The sequence below is a fragment of the Cnephaeus nilssonii genome (assembly GCF_951640355.1).
Source record: "Cnephaeus nilssonii genome assembly, chromosome: 10".
NCBI lineage: Eukaryota > Metazoa > Chordata > Mammalia > Chiroptera > Vespertilionidae > Cnephaeus > Cnephaeus nilssonii.
The window spans coordinates 40,913,156-40,940,255 of NC_137081.1; the positions used below are offsets into that span (position 1 = coordinate 40,913,156).

The 27,100-nt window shown below is 41.4% G+C and overlaps 1 protein-coding gene across 1 annotated transcript in view; it reads left to right on the top strand.

The window, feature by feature from the left end:
• Positions 1 to 27,100, top strand: part of PDE11A (phosphodiesterase 11A) — a gene marked incomplete at both ends in the record, with an annotated part of 280,406 nt that overhangs the window by 167,092 nt on the left and 86,214 nt on the right. The window contains one exon of the mRNA XM_079783142.1: positions 416 to 466. Coding sequence (XP_079639268.1) covers positions 416 to 466 — 51 coding nt within the window. The remainder of the gene's footprint in view (positions 1 to 415; positions 467 to 27,100) is intronic.

Genomic DNA, 27,100 nt, shown 5'->3' on the forward strand with positions numbered 1-27,100 from the left:
ACACACACACACACACACACACACACACACACACACACACCACCTTTTGATTTATTTACTAGTATGTTCCAGAACATTTCACAGGCTTAGTATTCACATCCTTTGGGAACTGTGATCTTGAGCCACATCATGTTCCTTTGATAAAATAACTGCCTATAAAAGCATCCTCATGTAAAATATTTAGCCTTTAATACGAGCTACAATTCCATTCAGCGTTATAACAGATTCCACTGTAATTGCATAGATGACAATCCATGTCACAGACTGTTATGGAAAATTCTTGTTGTACATTAAAATCCACTATTTTGTCAAGGTTATATTCATGAGCAATGTTTATTTTTAAGCCAGGAGAATTTCAGAAAATAGAGTCTTGTCTAGTTATTAAACCTTTTTTCCCGCTTTTCTTTTGAATCAGGTGCTGTCATACCATGCGACATGTTCAAAAGCTGAAGTTGACAAGTTTAAGGTAAGGAAGCAAATGATGCCCTATTAGGGCATAAGGTTAAGCTTTACATGACTTTCTGACCCTTTGTCTTGCTTCTGGAGAATTAGTCCTGCCCACTGGGTATTGGGGGAACAGAACTGGGCAAAGGTGTGTTTGGATAGTTCAGACTAAGAGAGACATACGTAACTGCATAGCCTCTTCATGATCATTGAAATGATTTCAGTATTTATTTATTTCTATTTGTTAACTAAGCAGGATATAAAAAAACCTGTTGTAATATGGTGAGAACCAGGTTCCTGGTTTGGGCATTGATTTTACCTCTAACTTTCTGTTCACTTAAAGTCTTAGGGCCTGTGTCTTCATCTGTAAAAATAAGTGAAGAAATTAGGATGGTAATAATAGGTAACATTCATCAAGTGTTTACTATGGACCAGGCACAATACAAAGCATTTTACCTGTATTAATTTATTTGAGCCTCCTAATCTTGTGAAGTATGTACTATTTTACAGGTGAGTAAACTGAGGCATGGAGATATTGAATAGATAGGTCAAGGTCAAACAATTGTAAGGGGTATAGCAGTCTGGTCCCAGAACTGGAATGCTTAAACAGCAGGCTTCACAGCATGACCCCTTTCCACCTCTGATGTCATATGCATCAGTGTATGTGTCTTAGATATTCCTTTTCACCTTAGTTATCACCATTCCCTTAAAGGTAGCTCAGAATTCTTGCTCCTCTTGCTGCACTTCTAATAGTCCATGGTCAAAACGTGGATATATGGAGAAACTGACTTTTCTCCTTTCTGAAAGTTTAGGTATCTGCCTTTTAAAGTTTTTGTGGAAGTTTAGTTATTCATTATCAAGCAAGCTACCACTATAAGAAAGGTAATGTTTTGGATTGTAATGTTTGCATGTAATAATACTTGATGACAACTACTCTTCTAAGAGTCATTTGCACCTAGATGCTTTGTCTTTCCAGGAAAAATGTCACAGAGACCTTTGGGCCTGATAATTTAATCAGGTCATTAGAGTTGAGTCACCCTAATGAAAAAAAAAGGCAATGAGGGAAGACCCCAAACTCATAGTAGGAATGAGGGAGCTGCTTGGAAGGGCAGGGAACATACCGTAGGCCTCAGGTACACTGCTTGGCTCCATCCAGGGATATAGAAAAGGCCTGCGATGGTGACCCAGATCAGAAGGAGAGACGTGGTGCCAGCAAGAGGTAACAACTGACAACAAAGGAAGGAGACAGAACAACCAAAACCATAGCAGTCGGGGCCCCTTTGTTGTAGAGATAGACATCCTAAGTACCAGCTAGAATGTGACAGCAGGGCAGCACTGTTTGTATGTTTTGTGCACTGCTCTGTCTCTACTGCCATTCACAGTCCTTGGGACATAGTAGCACTCAATAAGTAGCTTGAATGGATGAATGAGTGAGTGAGTGAGTGAGTGACTAAATAAATCCAAACAGCATCAGTGTTCCATAACTTAAAACAATTATTCATTAAGAAAATGTTAAAGCTGTGGCTATATGTAATTATATTATTTATATTTTATGTATATTTTTATGAAAAATATTTAAAGCTTTTTTACTTTAATAAAGTTCAATTACCTAGAAGTTCTATTTATGGAAATAATTTCCATATCTATTTTGTTCTTTTATATTTTTTTACTGTTTTAATTATCGTCATTGCTAAAAGAAGGGACAGTCAGAAAGAAAGATAGCAAAGCTTACATGGACTAAATATGCCCACAAAATCTCTTGGATGGGACGTGTCCAGAGCTATAGCAGGCCAAAATCAATAGCTGTTTACTCTCTAAAGGTATTACCCTGTGTTTAGACTTAATTCTTTGCTTAAACTAAGGAGAACACTGTTGATTTGGAATTTAGCATGCTTTTCTATTGTTAGCTTACAAACATACTAAAAATATGAAGTATTTATACTTGACAACAAAGGGTTATTTCTCTGTAAAATTATCAAGATTATTAACTTAATTGATTTATTCTAAATTTTATCCTGAAAGATATTAATGAGTATCTTATTACAATGTAATTGAGATATAGTAGATAATTTTAATCTAATGGTTTTTTATATATAAAGTAAATAAAATATTATCATAATTGGTATCTGATATCTTAAGTACAGCAATGATATTAAAATGTAATGAGCTTAAAATAATCCTGCACATTGACACTAAAAAATACTTACCTAAATTTCATTCTAGAGTATGTCCAATGGCAGTTTCCTCACATTGTGGCTAAATAACAGTAAATACATACTTTGTTTTGCTCAATATGTACAGACAAACCATGCTTACATTCTAACATATTTTAACCTTTGATACCTGCAATACTTTTTTTAACAGAGATAATACATAAATATATATGAGAGAGACAGTGACAGAGAGAGAAAGAGAGAAGAAGAGAGAGGGAGCAAGAGATGAAATCTGGAATCAGAGTTAACCACGAGATTTCATGAGTTAAAGGATGGTTGAGTCTCAATGTATTGTATTATGGCAGCTCAGGCTGAGCTAATGATCAGTGATTCAGAGATTAAGCCAGAGTTTGGGAAGAAAATGATTTTACTGTATTATCTAGTGCTAAGAAGATTCTAAAGGTCAAATATATGCATACACAGGTCAGACTCCAGTTGCAGCCGAAGCTCTTCACATTTGGGATGCAGACATGTCTGAAAACCAGTGAGATGTAGCCTGTCTTACATGAGTGGCCTTCCGAGTTAAGAACTCTTCCTAGTGGAAGTGGAGGCCATAGGCCTCAGTGTCGGGATAATTCCAAATTCAGTGTGGGGTTTGTCTCTTGGATGTGTCTCTTACCCCAGCCTCCCATGGATTCCCATTCTCAGCTAAGAACATGAGTGGACACAAAAGGCACGGGCTTTCTATAGCTTCAGTGCATTAAGTAAGTGCCCGAGAGCTCAAGGGCTCCAGAGTGTCAACAGCAAACGACAGAAAGCAGCAGCTCAGCTGTGTTAACGGTGGAAATAGGAAGGTGGGCGGAAGCCGTCCAGGTCCATCCTTCCTCTGGGGGATAGTAGACATTCCTAGTGAACTTTCGGAGACAGGGCCCCTGCTCTGTTTTCAAATGGAAAGAGTGAGAAACAGTGGCTAAATCAGTTGGTCTGAGAGGTGGTCAGGGTCACCACAGGATGTATTTCGGCCAGGTAGGTCCTTGAAGAGCGCTCCGCACATAGCTGCTTGGCTCCGTAGGGAAGGCCAGCCTGGACTTGCAGCCCTAGTTGCCCTCACCGCCCCTCTTCCCACATTTCCAGTACTCAGGAGTGACAACGTACACCCATCCTTTTTCTGATGTGGCACTTGATTAAGACACAATTCATAAAGAGGACCACATAGGAACACAGGGACATTAGTCCACAAAGCACTCCACATATTTACAGAGGGTGCAGGCTGCCCGGCTCAGTCCTCTGCCTTAGAGCACCAGATGCCCTTTCAGATGCTGACTCAGCTCTTTCCCGGCAGTCAATTTCCTGCTGAAGGTTCAATGACTTTCTGTGATGATAAAAAAAAATCTCGGATATGAAACTCGGCATAAATACTATTTGAGGTCAAAACAACCCCCTCAATTCAAGAGGAAGGAACGAGAGGAGGAAGAATAGGCTGCTTTGAGGTAGCATTAGTGTACAGTTTTTATACTGATGAGATTGACTCTTGTCTTACCTGACCCGATGACTTATCTTCCTCACAAGTATTATCCTATTATATTCCCCTTCAAATAGAATATAGCCCTGGTGGGCTTTGAAAATCACTTATAATATGTAATTAAATCAAGCTAAGCCAACTTTTCCACCAAACATCCCAATTTTAAAATAGAACCTACATGTAAAGCTTTGGATATTCAGAAAATTTAAGGATCCCATGATGTTTTCTTAATTTTATGTTGTTTTGTGTTTTATTTCCCCTTTCCTTCCCAGAGATAAATTTTATAAGATGATAAAATTATAGCATTGTATAGCTGGAAATGGTTTTGTTTTGCAGATAAGGCTTAGAAATTTTAAATAATCCAAGAGGCCTGGTGGCTGCTTTGTCTATTTACATGTTTGCTCGCTCCTGTCTGTCTGTGTCTGTGGCCTTACAAAGAGCCTAAAAGGGGCAGCTCTGGCCACTGGGACTGCAGAAAACCCTTAGATATTTCATATGGTGCCTTGGGACCAACAGAATCATGACTCCTGCACTAATGCTACCTATAAATGTTTAAATAATGAAATGTCTTAAATAATATGACTTAGCCTTTCATACCCATTGTTTCATGTGAGCCTCACAACCTCTTGGTGAGAGCTGGGTTATATAGCTCTGTTTTATTTATGAGGCAACCAAGGACCAAAGAACTAGCAAGAAAAATACATCTATTTCGCTCTGATTACAGGCAGTCCTTGGGTTACGTCGGACTCAACGTATATCGTTTCGTGGTTATGTCGCCATCTCCCATTTATTTATTAAAAATAAAAAAAAACAGTTCCGTCATTTCGATGTATGTACATATGTGCTTTATGTTTTCTATTATTTATTTACCACAAGTAAAGGTCAGAAATTGTTACCTTTCTTTTAAATTATTTTATTGTTTCACTTCATTACTGCTATGTATGTGCTCCATGTGAGTGACGTAGGTGCTTATGTAGGTGGGTTCTGACTTCCGGCGAAAATTGCGTTACGTCATGCATAGGAACGGATCTCCGACGTAACCCGAGGACTGTCTGTATTCCTCTCCAATGTTTTGTTTTGACCTTGAAGACAATGCTTCTCTTCAAGTGACTGGATAGGAAAATGTAAGCAACGTCATGGAATTTTATCCTGAAGTCATTTCTTTTGATTTAGCCATTATTCTTGGAACCTTGGTGGCATTTAGACGATTTAGGGGCCAAATAAGTATGAATGGTGATGATGTCTGAGAAAACCAGGATTTTTTCGCTGAACTTAACAGACATTTTAAAAGAGACTCTTCATGGTACTCTTTGGGCAATCCGTATATAATGCTACTTTATTAGAAACTCCTTTTAGTATTGTGGTTGTGCCATCCATGTGACTTCTTGCCCTAGGGTTTCAGACTGCTTAGAAACCAAAGGAAATTGGAAACAGCAAACATTATGAAGATATTGCATCATTCTTTGCAAGAGAGTGCATGATCCATTATTCTGACATCTTGCTTGTCTTCCTTAGAGTCTGATTGGCTATCTAGCTATACAGAAATCTCTGGACATCTGGAAAGCTCAAAGGAAAAAGAGCAGTCCCACTTTATTATCCTGTGTGCTCCAGGACTGCCAAGTACCTTGTAAGAAAAGATAAGAAGGATATGAGATTGTGCACATCAGTTTAATGATAAAGCACTTGTCAGGAGATACAGTCGTATGTTTAAGGCATGAGAACTCATCAACTAGAGACTTTTTGGGGGAGGACATGAAGAATGTGAGACTGGGTTTATATCTGTATAATATTTCCTGTAGGGATGCTGATATTAGGGACATTATGGGTAGTAATCTGCACAAGTGGAATATGACGGCTTTAACAAAAGACTCTTAAGGTAAATTAAAGAATTCTTAAAAGTTATTCTAAATAATTGTATACTGCCTCAGTGTGTGTGTGTGTGTGTGTGTGTGTGTGTGTGTGTACACTTTAGCTTAAAGGGATGGTCAAGTGATTTGGAGTTTCAACTCTGGCTTTAGAAAAAGCTCTGTGGCAGGCAATTCATTGTCTCCAAAGAGACCAGCAAATGTGTGAGAAAACAAGCTCCGAGACGAAACACTTTGGCCACTGGGTGCCATCCTTGCTCCACGTAAGGATTTGCTGAGCCACATTTCTAGGAAAAAGGTTAAAACCCGAAAGGCAGTAATTTAAAAGTAATTTCAAGATATAATAATGTTTGTGTGTGTGCGTGACCTGGAATATGTTAGTGACACAGGCAGCTTATTCATTTGCCCAGGCTCAAGGAGGAAGGATTGGGGAAATCTCCCCTCTGGTTCAGCCTTATCAGCAAAGCCTGGGTGAAGCCCTCTTGCCTGCTGTATCCCAACGAGCCATCCAGTGGGTGGCAGGACAGGCACCACGGAGTGGCTGGGAGTTGTTGCTGAGGTGGCGGGCTAGGTGTCAGAGGTTAGCGGGGCAGCTGCTCCATTATTTATTTTTATTATTGTGTATACTGCAGCATGCATGTAACAAGATTGGGACCCAGCCATCTCGGTGGCTGTGCTGTGCCTCTCCAAATGCATCCCTTCATCAGAGCTAGTGGAGCTATCTAGCACACTCTTCCCTTTCCTAGGGAATGATTTGGTAGAATAGCAACTCTGTTTCGGGTGCTTTTTACTCCCCTGAAAGCGATTCATGGAGTTTAAAAAGACACCACCATAACCGAGCATCAGAACATCTATGGTCAATGACACATCTGTGCAGGATTTTGCGGTGTTTGGATTTGATGCTTACATACATAAAACCAAGAACTTAAACTCCGAGTTGTAAACAGGAATCGCCGCAGAGAATATTCTAAGACTGTCATGTAACACAGGCTGATGTTTCCTTCCAGAGCCTCAAACATTTGGTTGGGGCTTAAAAAAAGTAGGGGGTGAACAAGTAAGAATTTTAATAAAAATTGAAAGTCCATTACAGTCACTGAGTAACAAAAAAACTCTAGAATCCTTTATACAAGACCCCATTGTAGCAGAGATCCAGGGTCAAAGCAGATTTTACCTCATCCTCCCAAGGTGGGGGCCATGCAGCTGGCCTCACAGGTGGCCCGAGAAGGTGGCCCAGAGCACTGGCTCCAGGTACTTCTTGAGACTCACTGTAACCAGATCCACACATCCGTGCAAAGGGAAAGTGTGAGAAGGGCTGGAGAGAACTTACAAAAGTGCAGGCTTTTTGCAGCATATCCGGGGATAAAAGGCTTAAATACGATTCCGCTGTTAATCACCTACAGGTGGATGAGCTTTATAATACATTTTCTGGGCTTACTGTGGGATAACATGACACCAATCATTATATATTTTAAATATTGCTGTTCACTAAGACCTGTGCGGTTACATAGCTGTAGCAGTCTCACCGATTCACGGTGCTGTCAGAGCTCTTATTTCATTGGCTGTTAACAGAAGACTTTAAAGGAGGAATCAGAATCGGTGGCTGTAACCCATTGACGGGTCAGGCAGCTGAGGGGCTAGCACACTGCCAATTCGGAGGCCCCATTTCTTGTTGCTGAGGTCCTCTCCTTGGACTCTCCTGCCCAGTCTATATGCTCAGACCACTCAGTGTGATGGTCACCTGGAAAATAAGAAACATTTGATGTACGTTTCCCATGTGCCAGGTCCGTATTCAGTGCCTGGCCTGTATTAACTCAATAAATCCTCACAAAATCCTGACTATTATTTTTCTTATTTTATACATGATGAAAGCGAGGTACAAAGAACTGCCCAATTAATCATAGTGTACAAATTGGGAAGTTGTTATATGGGTAGGCATGCTGAATTTGTAATATTCCCTTCCAAAATGACATGGGGCTTTTTTTGATTTAGGTTCTTTGGGTCCTGGCGTGGCCCTATCCTGATGGTCTGATTATGAACCGTTCTATGATCGTGGTTTAGTCACTAACAGATGAGTTCAGATTTCAACAGACTCTGTCTGCTGAGGGTGGTTTTGTTTGTTTGCTTGTTTGTTTGTTTTAAGCTTACTTAGTTTGCAAAGTAATCCAACCCTACCATTTAACAGGTGTGTTTTCTCAGCCTTTAGCATTCCAGAATATCAACTTCAAAGGATAGGTTCATGAGATCTAAAAGCAATTTTTCTACCCAAAGGGTAAATCCCAAACAATTCTTGCACTGAATGATCTCATTCCTCTGTTTACCAGGTTCATTTTCCTAACATCTATTACCATCTCAGGCCGTTCTGGAGACAGGAGAGCTCTGTAAAAACCAAGCTTTGGGATGATTTCTGCAGAAATAGATGGGCATCCTCAGCACTGGGCTTAAGTTTGCCAGACAATCCCGTGAAACACCGAAGCTGGATTTTAAGGAAGGGCACTGTACTCTTCCCCTCACCACCAAGAGGAAAGCCCTAGAATTCAGGAAAGAAAGAAACGAGGGAGAGAGGTTTTCTTCGACTACATTGCTCTTATATGAAAAATCACAGGAATCACCTTCCCTTTAAGACCATGGGTAAATTTATGTTCTGCCTGAAATATGTTTCAAACCATCAGTGGTCTCCTTGAAAACAGCTTCCCTCTGGTTCTTTGAGGAGTTATGTGCAAGAGCAAAGCTTGATCATTTTGATAAATCCCTTAAAAACCAAAGGTCCAAATATTCTATTACAAGGAATGTCCCCGTCTGCACTGGGCTGTGATCAAGCGTCTCTCTCCTCATGAGTTCTTTCTCCCACTGCATAGTTTACTCATGAGAAAGCGGGATTGAGTAGGGCACAATGTTCTAGATGCAAAATCTTCCTCTATGTATTATACATAAGCCCAAAGTTCCTCCCAGGAAGTTACACACAGGAGTACACTGAGTACCAAAAAGAAAGCCTGTCCCACAGAATGTGCTCCTGCAAGGCCAACTGCTGCAGGCAGAGCCACCTGACCACTCCCAGGGCTGGCTGCAGCAAGCACCGAGGTGGTCCCTTGAGCCAAATGTGCGAAGCCATGCCATTGCAGCATTGAGCTCCCAGGTGTGCTCACTGCAGCCTGGCTTTCCTTACAATGGGGTAAACATGGCCTCTGTCAGGTCCTAAGTTTCTCATCTCTCAGCAACCCCCTCTCGAAAGAACTATTCTTAACTTCCAGTTTAGAGTATCTCAGTGAAGTTTTCTGACTGGTCCAGTTTGGGTCAAGTGCCCATCCCTGGACCAATTAACTGCCACAGGGGTGTGGTCATATAGAAGAATATGTCAGCTTTCAGGTGGAAACTCATGGTTGGAGTGGAAGAAGGACCAGTTTTTCTAGAAAGGAGACGATACTAGGCAGAGAGTACCATAGCTGCCCGTCCCAAGGGAGGCGTACATGCATGTAACTTTCAGATAGTGACGTTCAGTTCCCATCAACCCTGCCCATGACCTCCCTTATGGAAAGCATACATTTCCTTCAGCACAGATGAGATGCTTATAACAGCCTCTTTGTAATTCATCATTTGTAGACACTGGGTGATACCCACCTGTGCTGAAATGATTTCCCAAGTCACTTTGTTTAAATTGAATTATTGAAAAAAATATTCTATTATGTCCTTCAAGCATTTCTACTTCCACAGCTAATCCCACTGATGGTCACCCTGACTTGGCTCTCAAACTCACCCAAATGTTATAAGGCAAATAAATGTAGCTTGCAGGGGCTTGGCAATTAGATTGGCCCAGGAATTGCTCCTTAACAACGGTTTCATTTGGTTTATCACAGCAGCATCAGTGCTTGAACACTGGAGGCTCTGATGCATAACCAGAAAGCCCCCTTCACCTGGATCAAACAGTAACCCACAAATTCCTTCTGGAATAGTCGTCTCTTTGTGAACTAATTAGAACCTACTGGAGAATTATGCAGATCAAAGAGGCCAAACATCCCTATATCTGGTGTTTGAAACTCACAGTAAAATAGCTCAATTCCTAATCTACTTCCCAGACTCATTAGAATTCAATTAGTAAAAGGACATTCTTTCCTAGAGGTTTTTTGGCAGATTTGTGTGTGAACAGTTAACCCGGTGTTAGCAAAAGCAGTTACTTGTCGCCAAACAGCTCTCTCTGGCTGCAAAGGGAATCCCAAAGCTGTTTAGACAAGACTTTTGCTTATCCTCCCACCAGGATGCAAATATTTTAAGTGGACAGAGTGAGATAAAACACAGCCTGTACTGACCCCGACACTGACCACATCCTGTGGCTGCCAGATTTTTGGACTTGAAGGTCAGGGAGGGAAGGTAAAGAAGAGGACGCTGAAGACAAAGAGACAAAGAAAATTAAGGCCTCCTTGACATAGTTGAAAATTATTTCCCCGAATTAACAAGTTTAGGCTTTAAAATGTATCAACACAAAACAACCAAAGGTATGTAGAATCCACATATGTTTCTAGGACAGGTGGAACTGCTAATCAGACCGTGAAAAGCAGGGTATTTGAGGGTAAGACGACCTCGAGATGGTTCTTATTTTTCTTTTTTCTGTGGCATTCCCATAACTGTTCTTCACATGCCTAAATGTAGACTCGGGGAGATTTATTTTTCTTCTAATAGGGTATGTTATAGTTGTCACTCAGCCTTGAAATAGTTTTCCTCTCCGATGGAACATCAGGCCAGTCATATATTTGCATAGCTATTCCCACCTGTCATTCTTCTGCCAGCTTAGTGCGTCAGCATTGCACAGAGCACCCAGCCAGCCAATGGCAGGCTTTTAAGCTGCTGCAGTCACCCAGCAACAGGAAAAGTTATTTCATTGGCTCTCTCGCTGTCAGCTAGAAAGGAGGCCAATCCAGCTGGACTTCAACTGTGAAGATCAAGACAAGGCATTGGGAAGGGGCAAGGCCAGATGCTTGAACACAGGCCCCTTTCAGTCACGACTGTGGTATTTTATAAATATCATAAAGCATGATGCTTTTATCCCCCCCAAATGAGAATTGCTTGTTAAAGAATAGCATGTAACAGGGCAGGTAGTTTTCGTCTGCAGTGTCATAGGATGCATAAGATGGAACCTGGTCTTATCTGCCTGGCCAGAGCACATGCTGCTGAAAGTGGAGCCTCAGTGAGAAATGCATTAGGGCGTTTGGTGTGGAAAGAATGAAACCACCCTCTGCTCGAAGTGGGATGCCATTTACAGTGGATATCCTAAATGCAAAGCAAATCCCATAAGTCATTTTATCAGTATCTGATCTTGTGAATTTTCTTGCCCTTAAAATGTTCTACCTAACTCTTCAGGCTGACTTTCCCCGCAGAGAAAACCCAGGGAGCAAGTCAAGGTTACCTGGGCCTTGAATAAAGGCTACCTGACGTGCTGCCCAGTCTCCTCTCGTTTCCTCTTTAGGTGGTCCCATTCCGGAAAAAAGGGTTTCCTCTTTCTGTTTTTACTCTTTTAATGCTATAGGACATAGAATTAATATTGACTGTGGATATGTGAAATCAAAGCAATTAGGGGATACTCAGAAAAGAATGTACTGGAAGCCAGTCAAGGAAAAAAAATTCTTAAATTGACAACACCCAGTCCTCACTGAGGACCCAACCTCTCAGCACTTCAGGGTGTATAATGGAAGGATATACCCTCTCGATAATGAAAAGCAGTTAAACTCTAAAGGCTTCCATACCCAGAACACATACATATCTTGCCATTGGTTAAGGACTTGCATGCAGGGCAGGGATTTGGGTTGTAAGAGCTCACTCGGTGTAAACTCTCCCCTGCAGTTCACAAAGGCAGCCGGTTGTTGCGGCTTAGAGCAGCAAAGGGTTTTTCTGCTTTTCCAGAGAACTGGCCAGATTGGAAATTAACCGTAATTATTAGTAATTATAACTCACAGTGGACAACTATTAAGTATAAATTCAATACAATTTTGTATCATGTTAATTTTAGATTCACATTATAGTAAATTAGTATGTGAATAACATTTTTGTGTATCTTTAATGGGTAGAAAATGATACAGTCAAATTTGCCTTAACTAGACTGTCAGCTACTTGAAAATGGCTGTATCTTCAGTGCCTAACACAATGCCTGGCATAGGGCAGGTGCTCAAGAAATATTTCTTGAGTGACTGAAGCAATACATTGATGACTGAATTAATGAATTAATAAATGACACAAAATTCATGAACCTGCCTGAGTTTCACAAATGACAAGCCTTGGAAAGTTGTGAAACATTTCTGTGTTATTTTCAATGTTTGGGGGTATGAGTCTAATGAAAATTAAACTCAGGAGACCTGAGTTGAAAGCTTGTTCAGTCACAAGTTTATGAAATAGGTATATTTTTTAAATATATTTTTATTGATTTCAGAGAGGAAGGAAGAGGGAAAGAGAGATAGAAACATCCATGATGAGAGAGAACCATGGTTTGGCTGCCTCCTGTTTGTCCCCCACTGGGAATCGAACCCACAACCCGGGCATGTGCCCTTGACTGGAATCGAACCCGGGACCCTTCAGTTTGCAGGCCGATGCTCTATCCACAAAGCAAATAGATATTATTATTACCTTATTTTATGGATGCAGAGACTGTGGGCTAAGAAGTAAAGTAACTCGCCCAAGGTCACAGAGTTGATAGGTCACAAGTATAAGATTTGAATCCAGGTACAGTCCAGAGCTCATGTTACTATCATTATGTGAATCTGCCTGCACACATATATTTTGTAAGTATTCATATTTCTCTTGTTTCAAAGCACAGTAAAACATTGAGGAGAAAATGCTTATGAGATTCAGACACCACTTTAGAGATGGTACAAAATGAACTGAGAGTTGAGGTGCAGGAAGGACGAAACCCAGGACCATCTGAGCTCTAAATAGCCAGCAAGCTCAGCCTGGAGGCCCAGCCTGTTCCCGTGGTGGCTCCGCAGAGGCAGGAAAATGGTTTTTCTGGGGTCTGTTTTGCATTCACTGTCACTACACTTGGGTTCAAGTCCCAGCTCTGCCTCACACTTCCAGTGGGACCGTGGGCACTGCCTTATCCCCTTTGAACTTCCCTTTCCACAGTCAGAAAACTGGGATAATGGGAACTCCCACAAGGGGTTGTGTAAGGATTCAATAAGATAAGAATATGGAAAGCACTGAATTTATGCTGGCACATTGCAGATGCTCAGTTAACAGTAAATGCCTTCTGTCTTCCTCTTCTACCCTCAGTGAAAAGGATGAGGAATCTTATTTGCTCAACAGATTATAAAAGGAGTTTATAAAATTAAACAGTTTTCTTCTCTTGTTTTTTTCTAATCAGTATATGTTGGTTCTTTATTTATAAGGAGGAAAAGAAATCCATTTTCTATTCCAAGAAAACTCTAGAAAAGCTCATAGACAAGGGACAATTTTGGGCTAGAATTTTACATTAGATAATAGGCTTTCCAAGGCTCCAGGCTACTGAGCTACTGTCCAGCCTTCATTTCCCAGGTAAACTGCACTAATATGAACATTTCAGGAGCTTCTGTCACCCACTAGCTTGAGTGGGAGACATAGAACATCTTGGGAGGTTTACCTACAGCAGAAGTTCTCACCATTTTTTAAATTTTTTTTATATTTTGTTGTTGTTAGAAAGAGCAATTCCTCACTTACCTAAGGTCAAGATATTAGCAGGTGTGGGTTTCCAAGAAAGGTTCTCAGTGAAACAGATAGCCTGTCCATTCCCAGGCGACAACCAAGGAGAAAGAAGTGAGATAAGGGGCAGGCCTGTGAAACCAACACATCAACGTGTCCCCTAAAACTTTAAGATCACCTGGTGATCCAGATATAACCCCAGAGAAAACTTCTTTCTCAGACACATCAGATCTTTAGGATTTTTCTCTCATGCACCTTGGCTCTGTGCACTGACAAAGGAGATCATTGGATGCCTAAGTGTCATTAGGGACAGGCCTCGGTCAGGGGTTCTCAGCCTGACTGGATGTTAGACTCACCCAGGAAAGGGAGCCTTTACCATAAACACAATAGTGAACCCTGGACATCACCCAAGACTGTTTGACAAGAAGTAGGCAGAGGGCTGGCCTTGTGTATGTTCCGCATCACCCAGGAGATTCTGGTATGGAGCTAGGAATGAAAAGCACAGGTCTAGCTAATGATTCCCAAACTGGTCTCACAGAACACCACTACACAGAATAGTCATAGATGTTCTACATATCCACGGAAGGTGTTTTGGTAAATACACCATTAAATAAAGTTAAATAGGTGACTTTACTATAACTTTGCCCAGTCATTTTTGTCCACACCTTGTTCAAAGCCCATCTGCTAACTGGCTTCTATAACAGTGTGCCAGGGAACACTGGCCTGGGTCCCCACGTTGTCAAAGGAAAAGGATAGCAAGTCCTGAGAAGAGGGGGTGGAGGCATCCGTGCGCGATAATCAGAAATGCTGTAGGACATCCAGATCCCAGCACCGACAGTTTTCTGAGAATGAGCCTTTCATTATCATGCTCATCATTAAATAATAGCTGCAGTAAAGACGTGTCCAAAAAGCAAGTCAATATATTTCAAAGCTGCTGCATTTTATTGTCAGTATTTCCACCCTGAAAAGAAAATGTGTTGCTGTTTTGAGTTGTAACTTGCCTCAAAGAAGGGGACTCCTAACAATTCACATTGCCTTAGACTAGCCGGAGATGCTCGGAGGGTAGGCCTTTCCCTCCAACCAGGGATCTCAGAAAGGAGGTGGAAATAAAATGGAACTGACAGTGATACTGAGTTCGAGTATGTGAAAGAATTAACGATGTACTAACTATCTAACTGCCTAAAATAAAAACGGGTAGTCAGTGATTTGTGTTTTACTGGGCAGAGGTGGCAAGGTTTCTTATGTGCGGCTGAGATTATGTACTGTTATAAAAGAAACTTAAACTCCAGTTTTCAGGGTCTGAGAAGGGAGCTCTCCGAGCCTGCCTCTTCCCTCCTACCAGGACATTCTCTGAATATCTGACCTATTCCTTTTTCCAACGACCTCATCATTTTTTCTATTCCTAGTTGGTAGTAGAGAGCAATCAGCAATTTCTAAGTCACAGTGAAATAGTGATCATACTCCATGCCAAGCAGCCAAGGGCCTCAGAAATTATTCGTTAGGTGTAATGAATAGTAATAACAATTATTATTATTGTTAATGTTATCATTTGTTGAGTGCCTACTATGTGTCAGGTGCCTTACATGTGTTAATTTAATCACCAAAGCAACTCTCTGCAATTAGTGATTTGGGCCTTTTTGATGGGTAGCTACAGCTCAGAGAGATAAAAACAACTTGCTCAAGTCAGTATCGAAGCTGGGATTGGAACTACTGTCTACAAATGCTCTTTGCAGTAAACCCTGCTTTTAAATGCTAGACCTTGTTTCATTAGTCAAGGGAAATGATCGTGTCTATAACTTCATATGTAAACCATTTTAATATATTGATACTTGAATCTCTAAATATACATATTTATACAGCAATTTTCAATTTTTAAAGAATATTTGGCATCATATAATTATGATTCTTATTTACAAAATGATTTATGGGGCTTAAAATAGCAGATTAGTGGACATGTATGTATTTATATAGCTATAGATACACATATCCCAATTTCTATTTTGCCTAATGATTATCCTTTGATGTCTTCACTATGAGAAGATGACTCTGCAAACTCATTAATTCCTAGTTTGGGGAGCTGTGATATTGGATTTGCATTATCTGGCCACATTCCTTTGATGAGCCCCTTCATGAAACATTTATTGATGAGGAAGTTGGCTGGAGTGAGGACCAGTGTCTGTAGCCATAGAAAATAAAGCTAACTAGCTTCTTAACTCCATAATCAGTACCCAGAATGAGAAGAATAATTTTTAGTGCAGTGACTCTGACTGAACTATGAATCTAATGCTTGGTGAGCTCTGGGAAAGAAATCTAAAAAAAGAACAATAATCAACAAAAAGAAAAGGGCAGTAAAAGATGAACTCCTTTATCTTCAGCGAAAATAATGGTAGAAGGTTACTAAAATATATTGTGTCTGATGGAAAATAGTCCACTCTGGCCTCTACTTGCAATAGCATACTCTGTATTTGACTCAAATAAAATAGCTTTTGGCATTTATCCACATTACTTTTCACCACCTACTTCAAAAGCAGAAAAAAACTTCTAGTTCTGACAAAAACCTATTTCAATATTTTATTTTTATTCCTCAGAAAACAGCTCCCAGTGCCAAAGAATAATTGTATCAATATAAATAATCTAACTTCAGATGTTTTATATCATAGTCAATGACAAAATAGGAAATGTAACACTTTTTGCTTTGACAGCCCATGAAATCCATCATCTATTTTCAGAGATCTTTCATTCAGGAAAAGATTTGGATTTTAAGGATTTACAGCTCTATCAGACATATTTGAATGAAAGATTTGCAGCTTTTAAAATCAATATAAGGATTTACTAGTGAAAACCTAGAGTCAGTTGGTGAAATGTTATTATAATCATTTAGCCTTTGTGACCTTTAAAAGAATAAAAAAATAACCTCTGTCTCATACCCACAGTTTATCTCCAGCAACACTAATAAGAGCAAAAATCTTTCTTCCTTCCCCCTGCAGTTCATGACTCTTCAAGAATTACCCACACACTGTCGCCAGATGGCAGAAGGCACTGCATGATCTCAGCATTTAATAAGACACGAATAGACAAGATAGGAAAGGGCTTTATTCACCTGGTGTGTCTTTATGAGAGGAATTGGAATGATGAGAAATATGCCTTGGTTCATTTTCAGAATACACATTTACAATCTTTCTACTCTATTTCTTAAATGGGTTAGTATGCTATTCTCATATATGGGTCCATAAAATGGCCTCAATCTAAAATTTCCATTTAATTGGATCATTAACATAAAGAAAAGCTGTTCCCTCTCAGTGGTAATTACTATTTTAAGAATATCCTCTCGTGGATAAATTTTATTATATTTATAAAGTCGATTTATTAAAAATATTTCTGTGTGCTGGAATTTTCTTAGTATAGAAGTATAAATATGATCATGATGTTAAATGCATCATCTGAAATGTCTCATACACAAGCCAGAGCTACAGAATGCTGCTAATTAGAGTCAGACCTAAGAAAGAGATTGAGCAGAATGCCCAGAGGTTGCTAAATTCTGCCTCGCACTGGAAGGGGGACTTGGAAGGGGCAGCAGGTCTGGTAGAGAAAGCTCTGATCCTGGATCAGGAGATTCTGATCCTGGCTCTGACACCAGCAGGTACTCTCACCTCGGCAAGCTAGTCAACCTCTCTTACGTTAGACCAGAAGACACCAACCTTCTACCATTTTCAGACAGTCTGAGTGATACTCAGAGGCCCACCCCTATTTTCCTTTGTTCCTAATGAGCTGAGTGAGGATGAGACAAAGGTCTCTCAGTTATCTTCTTCATTATAGGATTCAAGCAAGAGAACTGGCAGAACTACATGATGGGCTGTATAGATGTTTCCCATGTGCATGGCTGGGGTGGGGTGGTATACAATCACTTCCACTCACATTCCATGGGCCAAAGCAAGTCAGGGCCAAACCCGAAGTCAATGGGCAGGGAAGTATCACCATCCATGGGCAGCTCAGGGTCATGTAGCAGTGTGAGGGCATGAAAGGGAGTGAAAAATAAGGAATAACAGTACCATTCATTACAGTCACTGAGAAGAAAAGCATTCCTTTCAGAAGCTATTTCCATAAAGAAGCCCAATACAGAAAACTACCTGATAAGACAGTGACTGAGTAATGGCCCCTGTCCCTCCTGGCTGGTGGATCTTTTGTGATTCAAGAAGAGGGGAGATGTTTTTTTCTCCTCCTGCCTTCCACAGTGTGAAGGTACAGAAAGGAATCTGAAGAAGGTTCTACCTAATGTTATACAGTAAAAAAAAAAAAAAAGCATGGAACACTCAGACTGGTCCAACTTGTCAGTACTCTCCCAGCACAGAGCATCGCTGTCAGACCTCAGGGACATCCTTCTAAGCCACAAGGGCATATTCCTCCTCCTCCTCCTATGTCTCACTCAGCTCTTCCACACACTCTTTTCTTCCTCTCCCTCAATATCTTGATCTTTTTCTATTTCTAGCCCATTGAGGTTCCCATCTCCCTCTGTCCCTTTTGGTCTTAGACATTTTTAAGCCTCCAGCCCAGCTTTTCCTGCCTTGCTTAGTTTCACTGCTGGGCAGGGGAAGAAGAGGAGGGAAGGAAGGAAAACCCCAAGGTCTGGACACCAAGTGGCCCCTACCTTATTTTTCTTTTCTAATGATCCAGATACTACCTAAAAAGCACAAGTTATCCCATCCGACCAAGGCACACATAAATTCTAGGCTCCCCTGCTCACACATTCTCTCATTTCCAACTTGAATTTTGTGCACAGGCCTACTCAGTGACCCCTTCCTGATTCTTGGGCATTGAAGTGATAAAACTGACCAACTCCTTACTCTACCACCCCCTCTCCTGTTTCCCTTTAGATTTCTCATGTCCTCTTAACTTAATCAAGCTCTTCACCAGCAAGTTGGTTAACCTTGCTGGGCCTCAGAGAGGTGTGCATATTCAATGAGAGCCTACCTGCAAGTGGTAGCTGCTCAGAAAATGCTAGTTCCCTTCCTTTTTCTTTCTCTTGGAAGGTTCTGAGTGAACTACTATTTCTTGGCCATCCTAAATCAGGGGAGGTTGATTTCGGAGGTATTGCTACACTGTGCCCTCTTATCTGATGCTTGCACAGTTAAAAGCATGAGTAAGTGCTCAATGAGCAGTTGATGACCCAGTGTCCTTCCCTCCTCCCTCAGTTCCTGCCCTTCACCTTGTAAGTTCCATGCCCTCTGCATATGTCCTGTCCTCATGTCCTTTCCATCAGAGCCAAAATCAAGGAAGCAGCATGAGGCTAACAATCGATGATCCTAGTGAACTTAGACTATGAGATTTCAACAGAAAATAATGAAAGCAGCAAAGTTCCATTATTTGAAACTTAAGTTTTACTTCTGGTGCCTGTAATCAGCATCTGTCTAAGCTTATACATATATATATATATATATATATATATATATATATATATATATATATATTTCTTTATTGATTTCAGAGAGGAAGGGAGAAGGAGAGAGAGATAGAAACATCAATGATGAGAGAGAATCATTGATCGGCTGCCTCCTGCACACCCCCCACTGGGGATCGAGCCTGCAACCCAGGCATGTGCCCTTGGCCAGAATCGAACCTGGGACCCCTCAGTCCGCAGGCTGACGCTTCATCCACTGAGCCAAGCCAGTTAGGGCTAAGCTTTGATTCTTCTATCTCTCTCCTTGTCCCAAAGAGAACTAAAACGAAGCTATTATAAATGCCTTTATCAAATGACTTTTCACATCATTAAATCACTTAGCTGTTTACATAGGAGGGAGGTCAATTCAGAAACACGTTATCCACAAATTCCAGAAGCAGCAGAGGAGGACATGGGCAGCAGCTATGGAGCTGCCTGGTGATGCCCCTGTGATGAGGCTGGTGCCTCGCTCTCCCCTCATGCTGGCTCTGCCATGCCCCCGCTTCCCTGGGGGCCCCTCTCTCAGGAAATAGGTTGAGAGTTCAAACCTTTATTACCTCTGCTGCCTATTGGAAATGGAGCTTTTCTTCAAACCTCAAAGTACTTCTTCCTTTTACTTTCCTAACCACCCCTTCCTTCCGAGGAAAGTGTTGTCAGAGAAAGTATCCTTTTACCTCTGTCAATGGAATTTAGCTAATATCCACAGAAAGCCTGCCAAGTGGCTGGTCCTCTGGGTGGTACAAAAATGGAGCAGACACTGTTTCTGTTCTGTCCTGTCCTTAGGGGAGTCCCTGTCTAGTAGTATAAATGGATAGCTACACAGCACTTTGCGAAGTACCTGGCACATAGTAAGCCCTCACTAAATATTTATTGAATGGATGAATGAGAGAATGACTAACTTGAACAAAGAGCAGACGATGGTAAATGCTATAGAAGAGAAAAGGACAGAATATACTGGGAGAATTCATGCAAGAGACTGCCGGTGGTTAGAGGCCCTGATGAGGGCATCACTAGGCGATAAGAGCAGAGCCTCGCAGACCCAGTTCTCCTGAGCCCCGCGGGGTGAGACACACTGCGGTGGGCACGCTGGGGCTCTGGGGATGAGACTATCTTTCCTGGGCCTTTTCTCACAGCAGAGCCATGCAGTAATTTTCCAAGGGAAGTACAATGATAGGAACACAGGTAGTAGGGCTTGTTCAACAAGACATTAGGCTGAAGACTGACTCAGCTGCCAGCTCTTCACGAGAGGATCGCCTTCCCTGGCAGAACAGGGAGTCCGATTTCATATTCGACAAGTTCACAGTCCCCCACAACCCCGCACTCCCGATCCTTATTTTTTGAAGTGTTTAGCCTGAGCTTGACGAATCATGTTTCCTCCCAGTGTATCTTCCGATCTCAGCACTGAATATATTTCTTTCCAAAAGGAATATGGGGCAAAATATGGGGAGAGAGCCTTTCCAGATTGCCTTCTCTAAGGAACCAGGGAGAGGAAGGACTAGAATTGCAATCAGGATACTTTTGAAGGGGACCACCATTCTTGAGTCTGCCATCAATTATTTGTTTTGAATTTCTGGAAATTTTGTATTCAATTAGTCTGCAATAATGATAATCATCTGTAATGAGTGGAATTATGTCCCCACAAAATTCATATGTAGAAACCCAACCCCAATACCTTAGAATGCAACTGCATTAGAGATGAGGCCTTGAAGGAAGTAATTAAGGCTAAATGGGATCATAAGAGTGGGACCCTGACCCAAAACAACTGTTGTCCTTATAAGAAGAGGAAGGGCACCAGGGATGCCCCCCACAGAGGAAAGGCCATATGAGGACACAGCTGGTAGGCAGCCATCTGCAAGCCAAGGAGAGAGGCACAGGCAAAACCAAACATGCCAATATCTTGATCTTGGACTTCCAGTCTCCAGAACTGTGAGGAAATAAATTTCTGTTGCTTCAGCCACCCAGTCTGTGATATTTTATTATGGCAGCCTAGCAAACTGTCATAGTATATTGAGGGCCTAGTAGGAGCCTGGCACTGTGCTAAGTATTTTATGTCACTTAATGATTTTAATGACTATGATAAATGGTTATTGTTATATTCCTTTTACAGAAGAGGAAATAGATGCCCAAAGCCACAGTTTTAGCAAGTGGCAAAACTCAGATTCAAAGGCACATCTGTTTGGCTCCACACATTATGCACTTAGAATACCACCAACCCACATTTATTAAGTTACTAGCTAAGAAATAATTTTAAACTAATAATTGCTGACATTGGAGAAACTTATTTCTCTCCTTAAGGAACTTATAAATGATGAGAGACAGACTTACAAAGATAAGTAGGAAAATAAATAAATACTGCATGGACAAGAACACCTGGATTTAATAATGCTGTGGCAAAGCCACAGTGAATCTAAGCTAAGAGAACATCAAATGGTTGTAAAGATAACACAGAGTAGAAGTTATAAACATAAGGGGCAGGAGGCAGATTCAGCAGTTTTCTAGTTATATGACCTTGAGCACGTTACTTATGTTCTTAACCTCGTTTCCTCATCTGTGCTGGGGGGATAAATTGATCCTGATAATGGAGCATTATCTATTGGAGTATTAAATGAGATCATTAAAGTGCTTTGTATGATGCTTGGTACATCATACATCTCAGTAATGCACAACAGGGGAAAAGCATTCTTCTAATGTGTAGTCTCCTCAGCACCAACAGAAAGAGCCAATCTGTCTAACATGGTCGAGTTTTTAATTGTTTAAATGAAAATTATTAATGTTGTTAAATTTCTGAATAAACTTAACAGTGTTAATTAATAAGGGTAAGTTTTCACTAACTCTGAAATGGGGGTTTCTAAATTTATAATTCTCTTTCCAAAATATTTTTTTCTATCCAGCATATTCGGCTTAAGTCAAATAGTCAAACATACGTGACCAATACAGAGTCAGAGTAAAATTAAAATGTCGGTCCGTGTTGAGGACAGTCTGATAGAAAGGCAGGACAGAAAGGACTAATAAGGTATCTGATAGAAGTAAAACAGCAAATTAAAAATAAAGGTGTGTGTGTGTGCTCATGACATTGTGTGCATGGATGATGTGTGAGTGTGTTTTGGGGGACACCTTCACCCATCTGAGAATAAGTCTAGGTATGATTCAAGACAGGGAACTGTGTCTGAGGAATGGGCCCTGTACCCCCTGCCTCACGTGAGAGATTGCTTCTTCACTGAAGGTGATTGCTTTATTCAGCCCTAAGAATGGAAACATTTGTATAATACTTCATATGCTCTTGTGGCATAAACCAACACAAATACTTCCTGGATCTATCAGTAAAAGTATATAAATTCTTATTTATCTTGCTGCAGAGAGAAACCAAGAAAAACTTGGAAAGTTGAGACTATTTTTCTCCAAAACAGGATGAGAAGTAGTTTCTATTGGAGGCATGAATACTGAAATCTCTCTTCTCACTAGCTCACTAGAAAGTGATGATTGGGTGGCCAGCCACATTTGTCCACGGTGACAGATTGCACCCCTAACCCCAACTAGCAGGACAAAAAGATGGGGCTCAGGATATGGAACCAGGGGAGAGGAACGTGGGACAAGGCCCCTGATGTGAATAAGAAACCCAAACAAAACCACGCCTGGTCAGTGGCTCCCCACCCTCCTATTGACCCCCAGGGTGGCCAACTGTTGCCATTAGCTAATCCTAATCCCAATATGCAGCTTTGCTGCTGCCTGGCTCTGCTTCCCTGGTGGGTGTGGACCTTTGTGACAGTGCTTTGGGACCCATCATACCAGCACGCAGGGCAGGGGCAGTTGGACTTTTGCCGAAACCATGAAGAGGGGACATTGAGCTTCAAGTTTCCTTTGATTCTCCAACACTGTCATTCTCTATGACTTCACAGGCCTCCAGGCTCCATGCCCCTTGCTGCCCACTGTGCCTTAGGTGTCATGGTTCAGTACTAGTGTGCGCTTGTCCCTGTGAATTCTTCTCAGTGGCAATTTTTCATAAACCTGTGATTTTTATACTACAGAAACAGGGAGTATGATGTTCCTTAGTCTTTAGCTGTTTGTTAATCAAGTGCAGGACCAACTAACTCACTGGTTTCCAAACCCTGATCTATCACTAGGGACTGATGTCCTAGCCTCACCTCTTGCTGGTGCAAAAATTCCCTCACCTTCTTTCTCCTTTCATCGTTTTCTGTCTAGTTGTTGAAACAATGATTAAATTACTGTTTCATTCACTAAGGAATTATTCTCATTTTCTGCTCTGCTTTATGAGCCTTTCTTTCCACCCCATTGCATCAAAGGTATTTTCATTTTAATAGGGAAGACGTCTCTGACCTATATTGACGGAACTCTAATGGTGATATTTCAGGCAGGCAGGAAAGAGAGCTGGGATTATAGATCTTCCCCCAGCCTGGCTCACCCATTCAGCCCATGTTGAGATGATGTCTGTGTGCCTTACTTTACCGGGCACCTTGCCTGGGCCACCGTGGTATCAGAGTCCAAGAGTGCTCTGCTGGCTGGTCTGAGCCTTCACCTCTGCCTCTGCTCCCTCCGAGGACAAGCTATTTTTGCAGGATGGTCTTGGGAGGATTGAGCTAATTCTGTGTTTGCTCTAATAAAACAAAGCTAACAACTGGGGCTTATTCTACAGTCACTTTCGAGTTTGGAGATTTCCCCAAATGGATTCATATAAGTAAGGACCAAAATATGTCCCCTCAGATGGATCCAGGCTGCTCAGTATGGAAATGGATTCACAGGCTAGTCCGTTTGGATCTGAGTCCCAAGCACTGTCCATCGTGCGCCAAGATCGTTTGTGTTGTACAGGAATGGAGAGCCCTCAGGCTCACAGCGGTTCAGAGACAGGCTCTAGATCCAGCCTCCCCAGGTTCAAATTCACCTCTGCCCATCGCAACTGAACAAATTTGAACAAGTTGCCTCCTCTATAACATAGGATTAAAAGTATTCCTTACCTCTTCGGGTCCTAGTGAAGACCAAATGAGTTAATAAGTATAGAAAGTGCAAGAACAGTGCCTGCATGTGGTAAGTGCTATAACAGTGCTGGCGAAACAAAGAACTTTACAGTTTCTTCCTCATCATTGTAGCCTAGTCTCCTGTCATCATTAATCCGAGAACCCTAAAGTCCCCCACTTTGTTCAGAGGGGTGAGTGAGTGGGCTGGGTTGGCAACAAGTCGGTTCTCTTTTGAATTACTAGGGCTGGACCACTGCCCACTTTGTTGTTTCTTCCCCTTTTTTGAGCATACAAAATGTAATATTCATGTGTCAAAGGATCCAGGATTACATTTTAACATTTTACAGCCTCTTTGTAAAGCTACCTTTTCAATTTTAGAGGAGGCAGTTTTATGACTCACTTTCATAACCACTTACCTATTAAGACCCAAACAAAATAAGGAATGGTCAAAGGATACCAGGTACTCCCAGACAGCTAGAGTCCTAATTCTGGAACATTATTCAAATTAGCTCCCAGACTCATAATTCTGTGTTTTCATTTATCGCTGCAATAAAGTAAATGGTTCTTTTATCCAAATGTTATTTCCTGGCTATTAATTCAGTAGTTATTTTGGATTGTAGCACTCCTCTTTGATTTAGGGATATGGTGCCTCATAAATATTTAAAAGTCGAAGACGGACACTTGGAGAAGTTGACTTCGATTTGTTTTGTTAATATCCTATGGCTAGAGTAATTATAGGTTTGGAAGATACAATCCCACTGTCTGCTTATCAGAAGAGATAGTGGGCGTGTGTGTCCATAATAAGGAAATCTGGCAACAGAAGGCTTTCCCCGAATCTTTTACAGTCTAAACTTTCATGTACGCCTCCTCAGAACACACACTACTCTTTATTCTTCATTATTCTTCATAGTTTCCTCCAGAAACTGCTCTTGGATTTAGGAACATGGATGCAAACTGTCCATATGTCTCAAAATAGCTGAAAATGGTCATTCCTGAAAGGCTTGGGACTTTTTCTGCATCTACAAGTGCCAGCGAGGGTTTACGACAGGGCTCCGGGTGATCTATAGACTGGTATGATTTAACTGTGGATCAATCAACCTATTAGGGAGAAAAAGACAAGGTCAATAAGAGTGGGTCTAGTGAACCAGAGGTCATCTTACATTTTTCAACTTAATGTTCTTATTTCCTTTCCATTAACATTTCATAATGAAAAAATGCCTATATTCTTTAATTTTTAAGATGATTAAGTGAATTTAGTGCCTTTGCAGAATAGAGGATTTATAATGGCAACAGGAGACACACTATTAATAATCTACAGGACAGGGCCACCTGGGGAGACGCAATGCCGTCTCCATTGCTATTTCCGCTAGGCCTCCTTTGCCAGACTCTTGGGAGACCAGCCACCTGTGTCTTTGGGGGCTGGGCTTTTACCATCTTGGAAAATGGGTTTCCAGTTGCATTTGAGTTTGAATTTGAACAAATTAAAGGAAGCACAGATCATTCTAAGACCATGGCATTCTCTGTATGCACAGCCTGGAAACATGTGATGAAGACAGAAAGTCATTCAGGAGCTTTCCTGGGGGAAGGAAACATGGCGCCTGCCTCTAACATTGTCCCAGCCCAAGAAGCGAGGTCAGGGTTGATGAGAGTGAACACACAGGCGCAGAACAAGAGAAAGGTCTACACGGTGCAGCCAGGCCCAGGCACAGAGAGGCAAAGGGACTACAGACCGAAGGCTGGCTTACCTCTGAGTTCTCCAAGCTGCTTATTTAAGACACTCAAGAAAGATAATTTCCATGATTTTTAGGTAAAGATGGTAAACACACTAACTTTATTGTGTTCCGTAACCAACCACATTAAAAGAACAATAAGGGGATATTTTTTATTTTTATTTATTTATGTTTTAATCCTCACCCAAGGATATTGATTTTTAGAGAGAGTGGAAGACAGAGGGAAAGACAGAGATAAGTATCAATGTAAGAGAGCCACATCGATTAATTGCCTCCTGCACGTGCCCTCACCAGGGCCAGGGCTGGGGAGAAGCCTGCAAACGAGGTACATGCCCTTGACCGGAATCGAATCCTGGACCCTTTGGAACTCAGGCCACACTCTATCCACTGAGCCAAACTGGCTAGGGCTGGGATATTTTTTAAGGCATAAATTCTCAAAAACAAAGGAATGAACAAGTGTTAAGTAACTTAGCAAAACCAAGAAAGATAACATAAGCTAGCAATGGGAAAAGCTGAGAGGCAAACAGATTTATATCACAAACTCTTGCCCCTAAGTAGCTCAGGAATTGGCTGATTTGGAAGAAGGGATACAGGTGGGGCTATAAACAGATAAACAGAGAATCTAAGAAGCAGTTTGATCTCTGGATTCTTTGTCTCATTCCTCCATGCCATAAGACTGGAGGCTCGTCCTCTGAAGAGGGTATAACAGCGGGTCCTCGGGTTAGGGGGACCCCAGTGCCAAACTTGAGGTGGGAGTGCAGGGGGTTGATGAAGAATTATTGACCCGTGCTGAGGCTCCTCCTCCACCCCCCTTCCCCACCGGCTCCAGCCAGAAGATGCTTCCCTGGGGACTCTGAATAGCTAAAGAGCAAAGTCCCAAAGATACCAACATTTGGTGGCTTCCCCAAGGAAACAGTTGACCAGATTCCTTTACAGAGAAGCCCCCAGACACTCTAATGGAAGCTTTTAGAGCCCTGCTTAAACAGGAGCAGAAAAACAAAGATTACCACTCCGCCAGGGAAAACCTCTAATGCCTTTACAGCCTCTGCTCCACAGATGAGTTGGTACAGAAATGTGGTATAATAGTATACATACAATGGGATGTTTATTCAGCCTTGTACACAAAAGAATACTGTCACCTGGTACAACTTGGGTGAACCTTGAACACATTATGCTGAGTGAAATAAAACAAGCACAAAAGCCAACTACTGCATGATTGCACTTATGTGAGGTATCTAACGTAGTCAAAATCATAGAAACAGAAAAGTAGAATGAGGAGTTGTTCATTGGATACAGAGATTCTGTCATACAAGTTGGAAAGTTCTAGAT